General features: G+C 46.1%; 5 protein-coding genes and 1 non-coding gene across 6 annotated transcripts; 3 read left to right on the top strand and 3 right to left on the bottom strand.

The window, feature by feature from the left end:
* Positions 1–89: 89 nt before the first annotated feature.
* On the bottom strand, positions 90–2,785 carry FOMMEDRAFT_140601 (uncharacterized protein). The gene is made up of 7 exons (XM_007266347.1): positions 2,427–2,785; positions 2,154–2,332; positions 1,661–2,088; positions 1,299–1,608; positions 870–1,235; positions 610–807; positions 90–529 (listed from the first exon to the last, which is right to left on the bottom strand). Exons 1-7 carry the CDS (start codon positions 2,722–2,724, stop codon positions 314–316), a joined length of 1,995 nt encoding a protein of 664 aa, XP_007266409.1. The 5' UTR covers positions 2,725–2,785; the 3' UTR covers positions 90–313.
* Positions 2,786–3,348: 563 nt separating this feature from the next.
* Positions 3,349–5,347, top strand: FOMMEDRAFT_107655 (Tudor/PWWP/MBT). Its single transcript, XM_007266346.1, has 6 exons — positions 3,349–3,510; positions 3,596–3,696; positions 3,779–4,302; positions 4,373–4,473; positions 4,529–4,597; positions 4,722–5,347. Exons 1-6 carry the CDS (start codon positions 3,409–3,411, stop codon positions 5,085–5,087), a joined length of 1,263 nt encoding a protein of 420 aa, XP_007266408.1. The 5' UTR covers positions 3,349–3,408; the 3' UTR covers positions 5,088–5,347.
* Positions 5,348–5,471: 124 nt separating this feature from the next.
* Positions 5,472–5,566, bottom strand: FOMMEDRAFT_t36. Its single transcript has one exon. It is a non-coding gene; the product is annotated as a tRNA-Ser (tRNA).
* Positions 5,567–6,274: 708 nt separating this feature from the next.
* Positions 6,275–8,860, top strand: FOMMEDRAFT_140598 (TPR-like protein; the record flags this gene model as incomplete). The annotated part of the gene is made up of 13 exons (XM_007266345.1): positions 6,275–6,348; positions 6,407–6,659; positions 6,710–6,752; positions 6,802–6,819; positions 6,870–6,975; positions 7,031–7,163; positions 7,216–7,414; positions 7,473–7,817; positions 7,874–7,982; positions 8,046–8,102; positions 8,176–8,330; positions 8,427–8,609; positions 8,652–8,860. The coding sequence occupies 13 exons, from the start codon at positions 6,275–6,277 to the stop codon at positions 8,858–8,860; spliced, it is 1,884 nt and encodes a 627-aa protein (XP_007266407.1).
* Positions 8,861–9,699: 839 nt separating this feature from the next.
* Positions 9,700–11,937, bottom strand: FOMMEDRAFT_133946 (DUF803-domain-containing protein; the record flags this gene model as incomplete). Its single annotated transcript, XM_007266344.1, has 9 exons — positions 9,700–9,884; positions 9,931–10,704; positions 10,841–10,888; positions 10,938–10,989; positions 11,060–11,440; positions 11,499–11,527; positions 11,588–11,620; positions 11,679–11,703; positions 11,767–11,937. 9 exons carry the CDS (start codon positions 11,935–11,937, stop codon positions 9,700–9,702), a joined length of 1,698 nt encoding a protein of 565 aa, XP_007266406.1.
* A 346-nt stretch (positions 11,938–12,283) lies between these two features.
* Positions 12,284–13,319, top strand: FOMMEDRAFT_19974 (glyoxalase I). The gene is made up of 6 exons (XM_007266343.1): positions 12,284–12,370; positions 12,437–12,496; positions 12,568–12,592; positions 12,666–12,767; positions 12,853–13,072; positions 13,189–13,319. The coding sequence occupies exons 1-6, from the start codon at positions 12,338–12,340 to the stop codon at positions 13,235–13,237; spliced, it is 489 nt and encodes a 162-aa protein (XP_007266405.1). The 5' UTR covers positions 12,284–12,337; the 3' UTR covers positions 13,238–13,319.
* The last annotated feature ends 1,103 nt before the right edge of the window (positions 13,320–14,422 follow it).

The following is a 14,422-nucleotide window of genomic DNA, read 5'->3' as shown; positions in this document are numbered from 1 at the left end:
GTAATTATTTGCCCTATTTAATATACGGTGGTAGCTTTTATACGTAGACATAATAGTCAAGTCTCTACTCGTCGTACATACGGAAAGAACGAGGGTATATTAAAAGAGCGGCATGTTATGAGATATTAAATACATTGGGTTAGTCTAAATGTCTCTGTAGTTAATAGTTGTTAATAGTTAAAAGTATCCATGAGTATGTGCATATGCACACGCAATGTAAGTTCATCAATACAAGCCCATTCATCAACATAGTCCAAACACCATCTCTCCTCCCCCTCCTCTCTAAACGCGCTAAAGTGCCACTAAAACCAGCTCAGGGCCATCCACCATAACCAACGACAAACGCAGCGGCACCAAACAGCGCAATAGCTCCTGTTAAACCCGCAGAAGCAAGCATAGCAGATGCACCCATCGCTCCACCCGTACTTCCAAAACTCGTCGAACCACTAGAATCCCATTTCCCTCCGCCTCGACCGTTGGAAGTTGCTAAGACTGCTTGGTCGACGGTTGCTGTGTTTGCTGCTGCCGTCTACACAACAAAACCATAAATCATCATTCGTTAATACAAAAAACAAAATAAATGCAGGATTGTAAGGAAATGGTACGTACAGCTGCTGCAGTTGTTGCGAAAGTCTGCGTAGTCTTAGGACCTGACTCGCTCAATGCGTCCGAGTTGAGGAAGACTAACGCGGCTCCTGGGGCAGGAACGGGTATCGCACAGACGTTGTTTGCTTGATCACATTGATATGTGTAAATCATCTCTTGACCTTGCATGCGGCCATCAGACTCGAAGGGTCCGCCGAATGACTATTTGAAGTATTAGCGCAAGTTTCTCGTTTTGACTGGAAGGATATTTTTTTCCCGCTTACCTGCCCGGCCCAAGTGATACCAAACTTATCCGAGGCTGAGTTTGCAAGCAGATACTTCACTTGTACGCTCGCAGGCGTCGCACCAGGTGTGTTGGTGGTATTCCCACCCACACTGATGTACGCGGTATAGTTACTCGCACCAGATGAATCGGTCAGGAAGTTCATCAATACGACACGCGCTGGATTGCCATGTTCGTAGATGACGTAGCCAGGTGTCCATTGGCTGTTACTGTTCATGAAGAGGTCAACGACTTGAGCTGCGCCTGATGAACCGAACGCTTCGGTGAGGAGTAGCATGGGGTAGAAGGTTGATCCGATTGTCCATTGGCGGATGTTTGTCTGGTTCGGAGCCATGGGTGTGAAAGCCTAAATGCAAAGAGCGTCAGTCATTGCGTATCTGGATGAGGAAAATGAAGCACGGCTACGTACGTTGTAGAAATCACTCTGACCGCCGACGTGATAGAGTGCATGCGAAAAGTTGGTCATCGCCATGTTCAATGAATAGTCCACTGTCCACAACGAAGCAGCAAACGAATCACTGAGACCCGAGAAACCACCACAGGATGCAGTGTTTGTCTCAAACATGACGACGGGCTTCCCAATTCCTTGTGCAATGTTCGTGGTGTTGATGTATCCCGTGTTCGTGCCTTGGACAGCATTATGGTTGAGGAAGGTCGATTCAAGTATGCTCTGCGGGTCAATGACCGTACCCGACGAGTTGCAGTTATTCGTCGGGTAGCTGACGAAAGGTGAGATAAAAGAGACTAAATGGAAAGAGCTGTATAACGTACCGTTGCACAGAAATCCATGATAAATGGTCTTTGTAGTTATCCAAGAAACCAGTATCCCAGACCATCTCAGGCGTCCAGCCGGGCATGGGACCACAACAAACACTCGGAGCAATAAACATCGAGTTGTTCGAAATACTAGTGTCACTCATATAGGCTTGAAGAACTTGTCCCCATTCCGAGTTGTACTGAGTCGGGTTATAGTCTGCAGGTCGGATTTGGTTGTTGAAGTACAAATCAGGCTCATTTCCGAGTTGTAGTCCCAAGAGATTGTCGCCAAGAATTTTCTCGCCTAACTCTCCCATCAGCAACCGAGGGTTTTGGGTATCGTTGAATGGTACACCGAGGAACCATTTGATGGGTAGAAGAGATGAAATGTTGTTCATGGCATATAAGATATTGGGTGAGACTAGCAGCCTTGGAGTAAAGGTCTTTATATCGAATAAAAATCAGCATATACACAGTCAACGATGTTATGCATAAGAATCCGGCATACCGTACTCGCGTTGTCATCTGCTTTTTCGATAGTCTTACCGTCTGGCAGGCCGTCTGCCAAGATGGTAGCCTTGTCTTGCGTATTTCCTCCAATACGTAAATAGAGCATTCCAGCCCTAGAAGTGAGTGTAGACATCAAGTTGAGGAAGATGGGGTTCAAGTGGTCGCCATCGGATCCGACTGTAAGGAACGAGTTTCAGTATGTCAGTAGGGAGTTTCCTTACCATCAAAGCGGCAAAATGCACCACGGCTACGATAAGCTGAACAGACATACGAAGTTTATCTGCAATGGATAATTCAATAGAGAATCCGCCGAAATGGCCAGGGATTCCGATGGAGAGCCCGCTCATTCCACCGCTGTAGAGCTGCACCGGAATGCTGGGATTGAAGTTCGGCTGACCACCAGGAGGTGTGAGGACTCGTCCGTCGCAAGCGACTGCACCAATACATGTCGTGGCCAACGCTCCGCTTGCATCCGTGGTAGCCGTGCCATAGACGGTGACATTTGCAGCGACATTGGTCGCATAAAGCGCAAGGGCTGCTGTTAGAGTCCGTAATATCCTAGACACCATGGTGGTGAGTAGGGGAAGATGTAGAGAAAGGAGATGAGAGAAAAAGAAAAAGGAACGACGCTGAGAGAGGAGGCGAAAGTGAGAAAGTCTTGGCTTGCTTGTCAATTGCCTAACTGCCGTCGCGACATAGGCTAAAGGCGGCAGCTCCGATCACCCATATTAGGCATACGCGAGTATAATGATAAATTCAGAATAAATACTCTACTGCCTCTCTGGTAGACATTCCTAAATGGTGTGCGCAACGATTACTGACTCGAGGCTTCCAAGAAAAGGGCATGCTAGAAGCCTGAAGAATATTAATCATTGCTAGGGCAGTGCCGTCCTTCTTCGTCTTTGGGCGGCTAACGAAAAAAATCCAACGATTTCCCCCTACCTATAGGTAAATAAGCATTAAAGTGGTGGGAATGCGAAGCCAATATGCCTCTTCATTTGCGAGAACCCTGAACAGTGCAAAGCAAATTGCAGTAGGATTTCCTGTGGACGATGACGACATCGAGATCAGAGACCCAGAAACGGAAGGCATGTTTGGCAGTATTTGTACGCGCAGATCGGGCATTTGCCGATCGTTGAATGGACTCACAGCTCTTTCCTCGCGCTGCTGTGTTGCACTCAGCCCATCATAAGCGCCTGTCTCCGCTCCCGTCCTGCTCCCTCCGGTGCAACTATCAGACTTCAAATTCTAAAATGAGCAAGAAGGGTGCTGCTAAGCCTAAGGATGAGACTACCTATGAAGTACGAGATATCGTGCTTGCCAAGATACGCGGTTTTCCGCATTGGCCTGCGCAGGTACGTCGCGTCGCGTTCTCCCGTGCTGAATACTGGCTCATATCGCTCTTGTTCTGATGTGAATAATGCTATTATACCTGCTTAGGTGGTAGATCCGGCGAACGTCCCTAGAGACGTTGCGAAGGAACGGCCTGCTGGCAAAAAATCAACTTTCTACTGCGTGAGGTTTTTCCCCGCAGGCGACCAGTGCGTCACTGTCTCTGGCCTTCTGACTTAATCATCCAATGACTCCATTCTATTGCCGTGACTCTATTTTGTCATCCCATAGTGCATGGGTACCTCCAAAGGACCTATCAAAGCTGCAGAAACACGAGATTGAAGCATACATAAACGACCCTCCAAACAAGAAGAAAGGCGGCGACCTTCTAAGCGGCTACCAAATCGCGCTGAACCCTGAGCCGTGGGAGCGTGAGATGGAAGCTAAGCGGGAGGCTGCTGAGGAAGCCGAAGCGGACGAGGAGGTGGATGAGCTCGAGGGCGAAGAAGAGGCAGACGAAGACGAGGAGGAGCAGCCTGCAAAGGTGAAAAAGAGAAAGCGCGAGTCTGAAGGTACTACAAAAACGAAAGCGAAACCCAAGAAGGAGAAGGATGCAGGTGAGGGGGCTGCGAAAAAGAAGAAAACTTCGGATAAGGCGGACAAACCACCCAGATCTAAGAAAAACGGCGGCAAGTCCAAGGAAACTATCGAATCTGAGGACGAAGGAGAGCGCACGGAACATGGCGGGTCTAGGAAGAAGACATCTCCTCCGCCAACAAAGAAGACTAAGCGCGACAAGGACGAAGATGGTGACGGTGGGTCACCTTTTTGCCGTTTTTCCCTCTAAAATCGGGCTGATCATCCTCATTTCCCTTCTATGGATAGCATCAGGCGACCTGGAGCGCGATCCAGAGGCAGCGAAAGTCAAGGAGTTGAGGCACAAACTTCAACGTGCCTTTTTGGGAAAGTCAACACCCAAACCCGAGGTTTGTTCACTCATACGTGTTTCAGCATACCCTGTATACTCATGCCCTACTCCAGGATATGCAGGGCGTCGACTCTCTGTTCCAGCAAGTGGAAGAATTTGACATCTCACTTAAATATCTCCAGGTTTGTGTTTACCCCGTGTGAAAATCCCCTCTCACCTTCACAACAACGACGCGATAACCTTCTCGACACTCCTTTCCAACTCCTCTCACTCCTACAAACCATCTACTGACCAATTTACGTACAGTATTCAAAGATCGGAAAAGTCATGCGCCATATTGCAGCTCTAGAAGTCGACAAAGTACCCCGCGATGACGAATTCAAGTTCAAAGACCGTGCGCAAGCACTAGTGAATAAGTGGCACAATACAGTACACAAGCAAAATGGTTCTGCAGAACCGCCAGCTAGTACTGCGAATGGTGACTTCGTCGCACCTCCACCGTCGGCTCCGTCCGAAGCGCCTCTTACCGCTGCGTCAACGACGGATGATAGTATTAATAAGAAGATGGACGAAAGTCCTAATGCGAATGCGAATGCGCAGCCCGCAGTGGGTGATACGACGCTTGCGGAAAGTGCTTTGGGCGATGTGACTATGTCGGAGGTTGCTGCGTGAAGAAGGATAATAAAGCAGATTTTTTTCTCTTTTTTTTTTTGGCGATTAGTTGCCTCGGTATAATTGTATGGCACCCCCTTTTTGCCTTTGGCGATAGCTTTCTCTCTTTTTTTTACGTGTTTTTCTTTGTCTCTTCTTGTGAACTACGCTTTCACTTGCTCCTCGTACCTAATCTCTTTCTCTTCGCTTTTTCTTTTCTCTCGATAAAATCGCTCTCTTGCGCTACCTTGTCAACCTGTCTTTTCCAGAGCTATGTCAACTAATGCAGAGAAATCTACTCAAATGTGTTGTTATGCATTACCATGAATAAACAAATTCATAAGACGTTTGTTTTTTTATTAAAAAGACGCCTTATCCTCTTGGATGAGAGATCTTCACAAAAAGCGACGCCGGCAGGATTCGAACCTGCGCCCTCGTAGAGGAAGAGATAATTCGTGGGAAATTCGAATCTCTCGCGTTAACCACTCCGCCACAGCGCCTTAACAAGGGAAGGCTTTGTGTACTCTCATGAAGCGAGTAAGGGCCAGTCTTACAGTGAAAGAAAACATCAAGTGAACACCGAGTTCCTTACTCAATTTACCAGAACATAGACTCAAGTCACATAAATGTCAAATCCATCAAAACCCATTCTCTTTGATGAATCAGTAATGCTTAACCATCATAGTACTTAAAACTTTCACTGAGAACTGCTCTTCCAAGCTTCAACTTGCTTCTACAAAATCATCAAGTATTGTGGTTTCAGTTTTTTTATATTCACTAGCAATTACACATCCAATTCTTTCTATCTACATTTCCTCTGCTCATCCTAACTTCCTCTCAGCTACAAGAGGATTTTCTTTTGTAGCATCCCCGAGAAAAGTCAGAATAAAAAACAATGGAAGGGGGTTCTCCAAAAATTGCTAGATGCCGAAGCAAGTAGACGGTGTGGATGTGTAATTTGCAATCAGCAAAAGACTGTGCCTCGGTAAAAACCTCACTGGCGACAGTACATGCCCGAGCACAAGAGATGGGGAACGCGATCGGTGAGGTGCGCGGTTTTTGTAGGTCGGTGAAGGTTGCGCACGGACCAGGTGCCTTGAGAGGGTGATGGATGGCACGTGCTCTGTGGCTGCTTTAACGCGTTACGACGCGAAATGTGAAATGTAGACGCGTTCGTCAGTTTCTTTGATCTTCAATCTGTCGGAGAAATGGAATACGTACCGCATTTACGAAGAGCGGTGAAAGACTGTTCGGACAGAGGGTTGTATTTTGCTTCGAAATGGTGCGATCCCATTATGTCCTTTTAATATTTACAATCATCTAACTCGATGCTCATGAAGGGCCTCAGAACTACTGTTATCCATCCCAGCTGAGAAGCGCAATTCCAAATCTGAGGGACAAACAAGCGCGATATCCATGACAGATGCAACTGCAGAAGCCACGGAAGTAGACCAAGAAGAAGAAGAAGAGCAAGATATCCTTGCCGCAGCTCGGACATATGCTGAAGCGAAGGAGTATATGCGAGCGTCTAAGTTACTACATGAATGCAAAAGTGCTCGAGGTAGATTTATGCGCTGGTATTTTGACTTCCTGGTGCGTCCGCCATTAGTAAAAAAGGTGGTGTTCTCTGATAGGAATATAAGGCAGAAGAGAAGAGAGCTCTGAGAGACTGGCATAACCTCGATTGTGTGTTTAATAACAGTCCAGATGTATCTAAAAGCTAATTCACTTAAAGATGCTTTATCACAGAATAGTGAGCCTCTTCCAAATATCAAGCAAAAGCATTTTTTAACTTCGCAGCAGCGAAGTCATCGCTTGTTCCACACCAGCCATCGACTCCAGTCAACAAATACATCCAAGAGTTATTGGAGATGGTTGCCGATGAAACGGACCCGTGGCTCCTATTCTTGTGAGTATTATCCACGCGTTTATAAAAGCTCAGTTAACCTCGAGACGGTTCGCAGAAAGGCACTATTTCTGAAGCGTCTATCCCGGAAGGAAGAGGCCGTAGAGGCCGCTATCCTCTCAATTAAGGGTTATCCATGGAATTGGTCTACCTGGTTACTTTTAGCCAATTGTCTGGGTGATCGAGATGAGGTGAATATGTGTAAACCATTAAATGTTACTTATACTGACTGTAAACGTGGAGCTCGGAGCTATCATTTCTCTAATAGATTTACCACCCAATCACCCATTAATTGAATTCTTCAAGATGAAAGTTATTGTGGACCTTCATGCCCCAGTCGATGAGGATCTCAGGACGATCAATCGACTCTTGAAGCCGGACTTCTTTCCTGAGAGTGCTTGGTTAATGGGTTTACGGGCAGCCACACTGTACCATTTGCATGGTATTCCGTTTACCATCTGCATTACCTCTGTAGAGTTGTTTTACTTACCTTGTTGCAGATTTCCACCGCGCCGAGGTACAATTCGACATGATAATGAAGGTTGACCCAATGCGAATCGACGACATTGATATCCTGTCAAACATCCTCTACGTCGCGGAGAACAGGGTCAAGCTCTCAAAGCTTGCACATCATTACCTCAACATCGACAAGGATCGACCGGAGGTTTGTTGTATGGTTGGTAATCATTATTCGCTGCGAGGAGAGCCGGAACGCGCGATTCAGTATTTCCGACGAGCGACGGAGCTGGATCAGTCGTATTTACCTGCGTGGACGCTTATGGGTCATGAATATGTTGAGATTAAGAACTCGCATGCGGCTATTGAATCGTATCGAAGAGCAATTGGTATGCTGCGGACCTTTCGGCTAATCGTGCTGGCTAACTTGTTCATTGGATTTCAGATGTCAACCGAAAAGACTACCGGGCATGGTACGGTCTTGGACAGGCTTATGAACTGCTCAATATGCATCAATATTCCTTGCATTATTACCAACGAGCAACTGCTTTACGGTATGTGTTATCTAGTTCAATAGATATTGCACCCTTCCCCTCCTGACTCTAATTAATTGACAGACCTTACGACGTACGAATATGGCAGGCGCAAGGAATGTGCTATGAAGAGATGGGAAGGTGCGTTTCTCTCATCCCATACATAGTTCTGACATACGATTTCTCCCTCTGGCCTAACTACACATTACGATAGACCACGAGAAGCTATCGAATGCCTCAAGCGTGCGTTACTCGGCGCAGAGGATAACGATGTCCAACTTTGCTCAAGACTAGCCAAACTATACGACGAAATTGAGGATTACGCCTCCGCTGCAGAGTATCATCAACGAATAATCGATACGTCTGAACGTAAGTTATCAATAACAACAAAAAATCATTCATCGTATCATCTAAAATTTACCATACTTACCCATATACATATAAAATAAACTTGGTACATTGCAGGCGAGAACCGCCCCATCTTCACATACGCCAAATCCCTCGTCTACGTCGCGCGTTACCACTTCGAAAAGGGAGGCGGAGACATGGGGTTAGCGCATGACTATCTGGAACGCGTAGCGGAGAGTAATGCGGAAGAGGTGATGGTGGCGAATGAGATGTTGAAACGGATGGCGATTGTTGTGGATAGTGAAAGTTGGAGTTATAGTAATCTGGCAAGGGCGGGGACAGGGACGGCGGCGGGACAGGCGAATGGGAATGGAAAGGGAAATGGGTCGGGTGTGACAGTCGGTGAAGGTAAAAACGGTAGTGGTAATAATGGAGGTAATAATGATGGTGGTGGTGGTATGTCTGAGGGATCGGCTTCTGGACCTGGAGCAAAATCTGGTGAGAGTGCTGGTCCGCACGCATCTGCACCGACGGGTCCTTCAAGCTCATGATGTCGAATCGAGGCATACATGCTGCCTGATATATTGGTATTGCCCTTCATATTGTTGAAGTGTAGATTTTCTGGGTTGTAAAAACACTTCACTGTTTCTTTTCTTTTATATATGTGTAATCATCTTTTGTGAGCATGTACAAAACATCCATCCCCTAACATTCCGATTTCGACAGCTAAGAAGGCACATTTTTTCTTATAATACACACATGGTATATGAATGAAAATAAATTAAAAAAAGGTGCGATATAAGTGGTATGTAAAGTGGTATGTAATATGAACCTTGGTTAGGAAATACGACGAGTAGAAAACTGTGAAGACATGAATAATACAAAAAAAAATACATGAACCTGCAAATGCGAATGTGAAGTATAACTTACTATAAGAACGAAAGAAGAAGTGTAGGTCGTGTGTCTACAAAAAACGGCTCCGAATCCGAATCATTAGGTAGTCTACATAACTTGTAAAAAGGAAAAGGAAAAGGGACGGAGAGGCTACCGGCGCCAGGTCTTGTCGTACAAATCATAACAAGTCATCTACACAAGAAAGAAAGGAATGAACAGAAAGTAAAGTCCAAAAAGACATCGTCGAATACTCATCAACACAAGTATCACTATCACTTCTTCCCCTCCTTGTCCTTGTCTTTGTCCTTGTCCTTGTCCTTATCTTTCTCTTGAGAATTCTCGACGGTCGAAGAAGGCTGCTCAGCATACGAATGTCCTCTCGACAGAAACCCAAAACCCGGGATCTGGATGGACGGAGTTGGGAGTCGTAAACTGAGTTTCGAGGTAGAAGTTGACGAGAAGAATCTGGTTCTTCCTTCGGGTGTTGGTGTTGAGGTTAAGGCAGGTGCAGGAGGTGAAGGTAGAGATGTGGGTAAGGGCATATGCATATCTGGTCGTACACGCGATCCACCACCACTTCCACCCGTACCAGGACGCATAGGAATGTCGTTACTCCGTCCTGAACGTGAAGATCGGGGACGGTCGTCGAAATGTACACTCGGAGGTTTATTACTATTGTTTCTGTGAACTTGGTGGATTTGTTTTTTGGTTTCGGAAGTTGGTGTACCGGTGGGTGAGGAGACGAGTTGGTCGTTCGATGAGAGCATTCGTGGTTTCTCTCCCTCTCCTCCTCTTCCGAGTTCGTGATCGCCAGGGAAAGGTAACCCGTCAATACTATTATCAACACCTCCCCACCTCGTCATCTTCCCATCTTCATCCATCGAAACAGGCTCCATATACGTCTGGACAGTTTCACTACCATCCCCGTTCTCCTTCCCCCGCTTCTCATCCCACTCCTCCCTCCAAAGCGCATGTAACTGCCTCGCACGCACACTATCCATCCCCTCCGATGACTGTCCACTCTGTCCGCTCTGCGTACTCGGTCTAGCGAGTCTCGGTGCAGGTGCAGAACGCGTGGTATCTACACTCCCTATTTCTCTTCCTCTTCCTCTCCATCCTTGAGCTTTCAAAGTCGCTCTTCTTCGTGCTCGAACGACAGTCCCTCCAAGTCCACTAAACCTCCCCGCAAGTGCGTCCATACCAGGCTCCTCAGTAGCCTCCAAAAGCTTCTCTTCATCCATCTCTCCCTCCCCTCCTTCCTCTCCAGGTGGTTTCACCTCCTCCCTCGCAGCTTGCAACAACATCGTCGTCTTCCTATCCAACTTCGACAGTCTCCTCGGGTCAATTTTCGACATTTGTAAGATAAAGATACCGGAGCAGATGACGAGGAAGGCGAGTGCGATTGTTATTATTGCTGATGCGCTTGCTTTGAGACCTTGGTAGAGGATTATAGAGGTGACGAGGGTGAAGAATGTGAAGAGGACGTAGTAGGTTGGTGTTACTATTTGTTGTTAGGTTAGTAGGTTGGTTGAGTTTGAAGGGGTTCGGAGAAGTGGGAAATGACGAACCCATTGCTGGAAAATGAAACGAAATTAGTTAGGGGTTGATTCTCGTTTGTGAGTCGGGGGGTGACATACCAGTGTTAAACAGAGCCAGAGCAACGTTCAAGTAGTAAATCTCCGTCACTATTGCAATGTTAGGTCGACTCGCAATTCTTATTGAAACATTACTCACACAGTGTGCAAATGACGAACACAAGGAGGAAATAAATAAACCAGTTTTTAAACTGAGAAGGAAATTCACAAATAAGATTAGCAGACGAGGATCAGTAAACCACATCAACAAACAGTTCTCACCTGATTCTGCCCTCTAATACTCGTCAAAATACACGCTCCCAACCCCTGCGTACAACTAACACTAATCCCTCCAATAAGCGAACAAACAAGGATATACCAAATCATACTCCTCGATCCATACTTCGGCGCAACGAAAAATATAATTCCCAGCGAAACAGCAATACACACGCTCCCATAAGATAAGAAACCAGGAGCGAGGAAGAGTTTCTTGAATGCTGTGATGGTTGAGACGGATTGTTCCTCGGGACCGTTAAGTGCGATGATTATTGCGCCGAGGATACATTGTGTGCAGCCGATCCAGCCGAAGAGTGTGAGTTTTTCTTTGAGGATTAGGTGGGGGAGGATGGCGGAGATGACTACTGAGAGTGCGCCGAGTGGGGTCTTTTTGTTTTTTGTGTGGATGAGATTGTGAGGTGTTGGACGGTGGGAGGGGACGTACCACTACTATTGCTTCGACAAAAGCATATGCTAGACAAAGGGACAGGTTGAAGATAAGGTAAGGAAATTAAGGTGGAATACGCTGCTCACCACCGAAATTGCATAGTTCCCCACAAATCATCACTATCAAGGACATTAGTCCAATTCTACAACTTTATATTCGATTTATGCTCCAACATACTCGTCATCCCAGTCCACCACATGGGCTGAACAAAGTCCACATTTCCTTCAGTTGCAGTCCAACACGATAAAATACAAGAGCAACCCACCGACTTAAGGTATGCCACACCCTCACCAGCAGCATGTCCAGCTTGCGACTTCAATAACCCCTTCTTCTTAAACACAAATGACGTCCCGATAAGCAGACCGGAGCCAATAGCCAGAAGTATGCCGACAGTTCTGTATTGCGTCGGAGACGACGCATTGTTGGAGTCGGACATGCTCGCTACGAGTTGCTAGCTAGCTGCCAACTGCCCCGGTTGTCCTCACAGACAATAAGATAGGAGAGACAGGAGTGAGGAGAGCGGTCGTACTGTGAGAAGGGAAGTGTGTGCGTGGACGTGCAGGAATGAACGAATGCAGGAACCAGGCTGCCTTCATCGCTCCACTTCTTTCTGTCGAGACAAAAATAGAGTAGTCTAGTTCCCGCTAAGTCGCTAATTAGCTGCCGTCTTTCCACGTGACGCGGATTTGCGTCATATGAGCAACTGTATTACTTCACTCGACTCGAAAGTTCAGCCTGGTTGAGATGAGAATCGCGGTATCTCTCTACTTTTTACCACCACGTTCGCGTACAAGTTCTTAGCTCCTCTCAGACAGAGGTTTTTATTTACAAGAAACATGGCGCGTAGTGCAGAGACCGCTAGCTTCAGTGTATGTAATTTGAGGAGAAAGGTCAGCCTAGTAAATGTACTGACGGATGCTAATTCTACTGATCAGTTCAACCATACGATGCTACGAGTCAAAGACCCGGAAGTTTCGCTCAAGTTCTATCAGGAGGCAAGTACACTTTCTCGTTCGCCTGGGAGCTACGGTATAATAAGTTACTAAGCCTCCAATATATTGTATAGGTCATGGGTATGGACTTGATAGACAGTGCGTCATGATCATCCGATACTCCAATATTCGGGCATTTCGTCTCACGAGTTATTTATTTATTTATTGTTAGAGTTCGCATTCCCAAGCTTTACACTATACTTCCTCGCCTTTGATCACTCAAATGGCGGTGATTCGGCTGAGGTTAAGAAGGCGGGTCGGACGGCTCGTGAAGGTGAGTAAGGACGCATATACCCACCTCAGTCCAGTCGTATCACACCGTTTTTATCATATTAGATACTAATGATATCTTTATATAGGAATCCTCGAACTAACACACAACCACGGCACAGAAAACCAACCCGACTTCAAATACGCAAACGGGAACTCTGATCCTGGCAAGGGATTCGGACACATCGCAGTTTCAGTTGACGATATCGAAGCTGCTTGTGCTCGATTTGAGAGACTCGGCGTACCGTTCCAGAAGAGACTTACGGATGGGACGATGAAGCATATTGCGTTTATTAAGGATCCTGATGAGTGCGTCTTACATTTTTTTCATTTTTTTTGTCCGATGATGAGAGAAATATTTGTTGGAGGGGTTGATTAATGCTGATGATTTATTGATTTATTGACTTATTTTTTGATGTTTGTAGGTATTGGATCGAGATCATCTCTTCGCACCGAAAGCCGGATGAAGCATAATTGATAATTCAGCATATATGGAGAAAAAAAGTGTCAATGTCAATTGTAATTTTTCTCGACGTCAACAAATGCAAATAATATATGTTGTGAATATGTACTTATTATATCAATGTTATCATTGCTTTTTGTGTGTAAAGTACATATATTGCGATATTGCGCTGTTGACGTTTATTGCAATAACAATTTCCAAGGTAATAGTAGGGATTCTCCAATATTGCAGTATTGTAGTGATTTGCACGGATAACCATCCGGAAAATCTAAATGAGAGAGAGGGCGAGGCGTTGTACATAGATAGGAGGTTCGCCACCCTTGTTGCCAGCTGTAGCCAAGTGACCGAGGAATGACAATGAGTCAATGACAGATCGTTCTGTGGAACTAGGACAGTAGGACAGCGTGAGAGGTACAAATAGCGAAATGCATGTGGCAAAGTTGTTAGATTACAAGATTGAGAGATTTATCCGCGCGGTGAATGGTGCGAACAGAGACATTAATTTTGCTTGTCGCATATAAGTAAGCATTGACTAGAGAAGACATTAGACAACCATTCCGAAAGTGGAGACGGAGACGGATGAACGGTGCGAGATATCCGAGTTTTGTATCGAAAAAAGGCTATTCAATTTTGATTCTTGATAGATAATGAGAGGTTAGACAGAAGACAGAAGACAGAAGGTTGTGTTCAGTTATTCTGAGGAGAACGCCACCGCTCGATCACATTTCAAGTAAGTCAAACTTTGGACGTCTTTATTGAATGGAATGGAATTTGGTAAAACCAAGAACGAATGCAATCAATATTAATGACCGAGCTGTGGTTCTATTTAAGTATAAGTAAAGCGTCTGAGCGCCTGAGAGGCGGCGGTTAGGGGTACACGGATTAGGTGGACCTCCGAGAGCGTCGATATTAAGCGCTACTTTCGTATGCACCCTATGTATCATTGTATCATATGTATGTGCCGCTGTGTGGTTGAGAGACCGACGGATGGGCGTTGCGTTGGCAGGTCAAGAGAAAGGGCGGTAGTGGCCGAGACAGGCGGCGCTCTTCGTTAGAGTGTGCACGTAGCAAAATCTTAACCAATGTGCGTGCGAGATGCGGGGTTTATCCTGTGTTCAACCTACGGGCATCTGCAGAGCGCATACACGTCGACAGACAACGGCGACAGGGTGTACTTGTAACTGGTATTTTCCATG

This window comes from Fomitiporia mediterranea (genome assembly GCF_000271605.1).
Source record: "Fomitiporia mediterranea MF3/22 unplaced genomic scaffold FOMMEscaffold_6, whole genome shotgun sequence".
Classification (NCBI taxonomy): Eukaryota; Fungi; Basidiomycota; class Agaricomycetes; order Hymenochaetales; family Hymenochaetaceae; genus Fomitiporia; species Fomitiporia mediterranea.
Note: the sequence above shows the minus strand (reverse complement) of the source record. Positions and strands in the feature narration are given on the sequence as shown.

What these genes read in the sequence shown, in the direction of transcription:
- FOMMEDRAFT_140601 (XM_007266347.1), bottom strand. Translation starts at nt 2,724, where the DNA reads ATGGTGTCTAGGATATTACGGACTCTAACAGCAGCCCTTGCGCTTTAT. An exon ending in CAGATGACAACGCGAGTACG is followed by an intron (nt 2,089 to 2,153) that starts GTATGCCGGATT and finishes TTCGATATAAAG; the next exon opens with ACCTTTACTCCAAGGCTGCT. An exon ending in TCATGGATTTCTGTGCAACG is followed by an intron (nt 1,609 to 1,660) that starts GTACGTTATACA and finishes ACCTTTCGTCAG; the next exon opens with CTACCCGACGAATAACTGCA.
- FOMMEDRAFT_107655 (XM_007266346.1), top strand. Translation starts at nt 3,409, where the DNA reads ATGAGCAAGAAGGGTGCTGCTAAGCCTAAGGATGAGACTACCTATGAA. An exon ending in TTTTTCCCCGCAGGCGACCA is followed by an intron (nt 3,697 to 3,778) that starts GTGCGTCACTGT and finishes GTCATCCCATAG; the next exon opens with TGCATGGGTACCTCCAAAGG. An exon ending in AGTCAACACCCAAACCCGAG is followed by an intron (nt 4,474 to 4,528) that starts GTTTGTTCACTC and finishes GCCCTACTCCAG; the next exon opens with GATATGCAGGGCGTCGACTC.
- FOMMEDRAFT_19974 (XM_007266343.1), top strand. Translation starts at nt 12,338, where the DNA reads ATGGCGCGTAGTGCAGAGACCGCTAGCTTCAGT. An exon ending in GGGTATGGACTTGATAGACA is followed by an intron (nt 12,593 to 12,665) that starts GTGCGTCATGAT and finishes ATTTATTGTTAG; the next exon opens with AGTTCGCATTCCCAAGCTTT. An exon ending in GGGTCGGACGGCTCGTGAAG is followed by an intron (nt 12,768 to 12,852) that starts GTGAGTAAGGAC and finishes ATCTTTATATAG; the next exon opens with GAATCCTCGAACTAACACAC.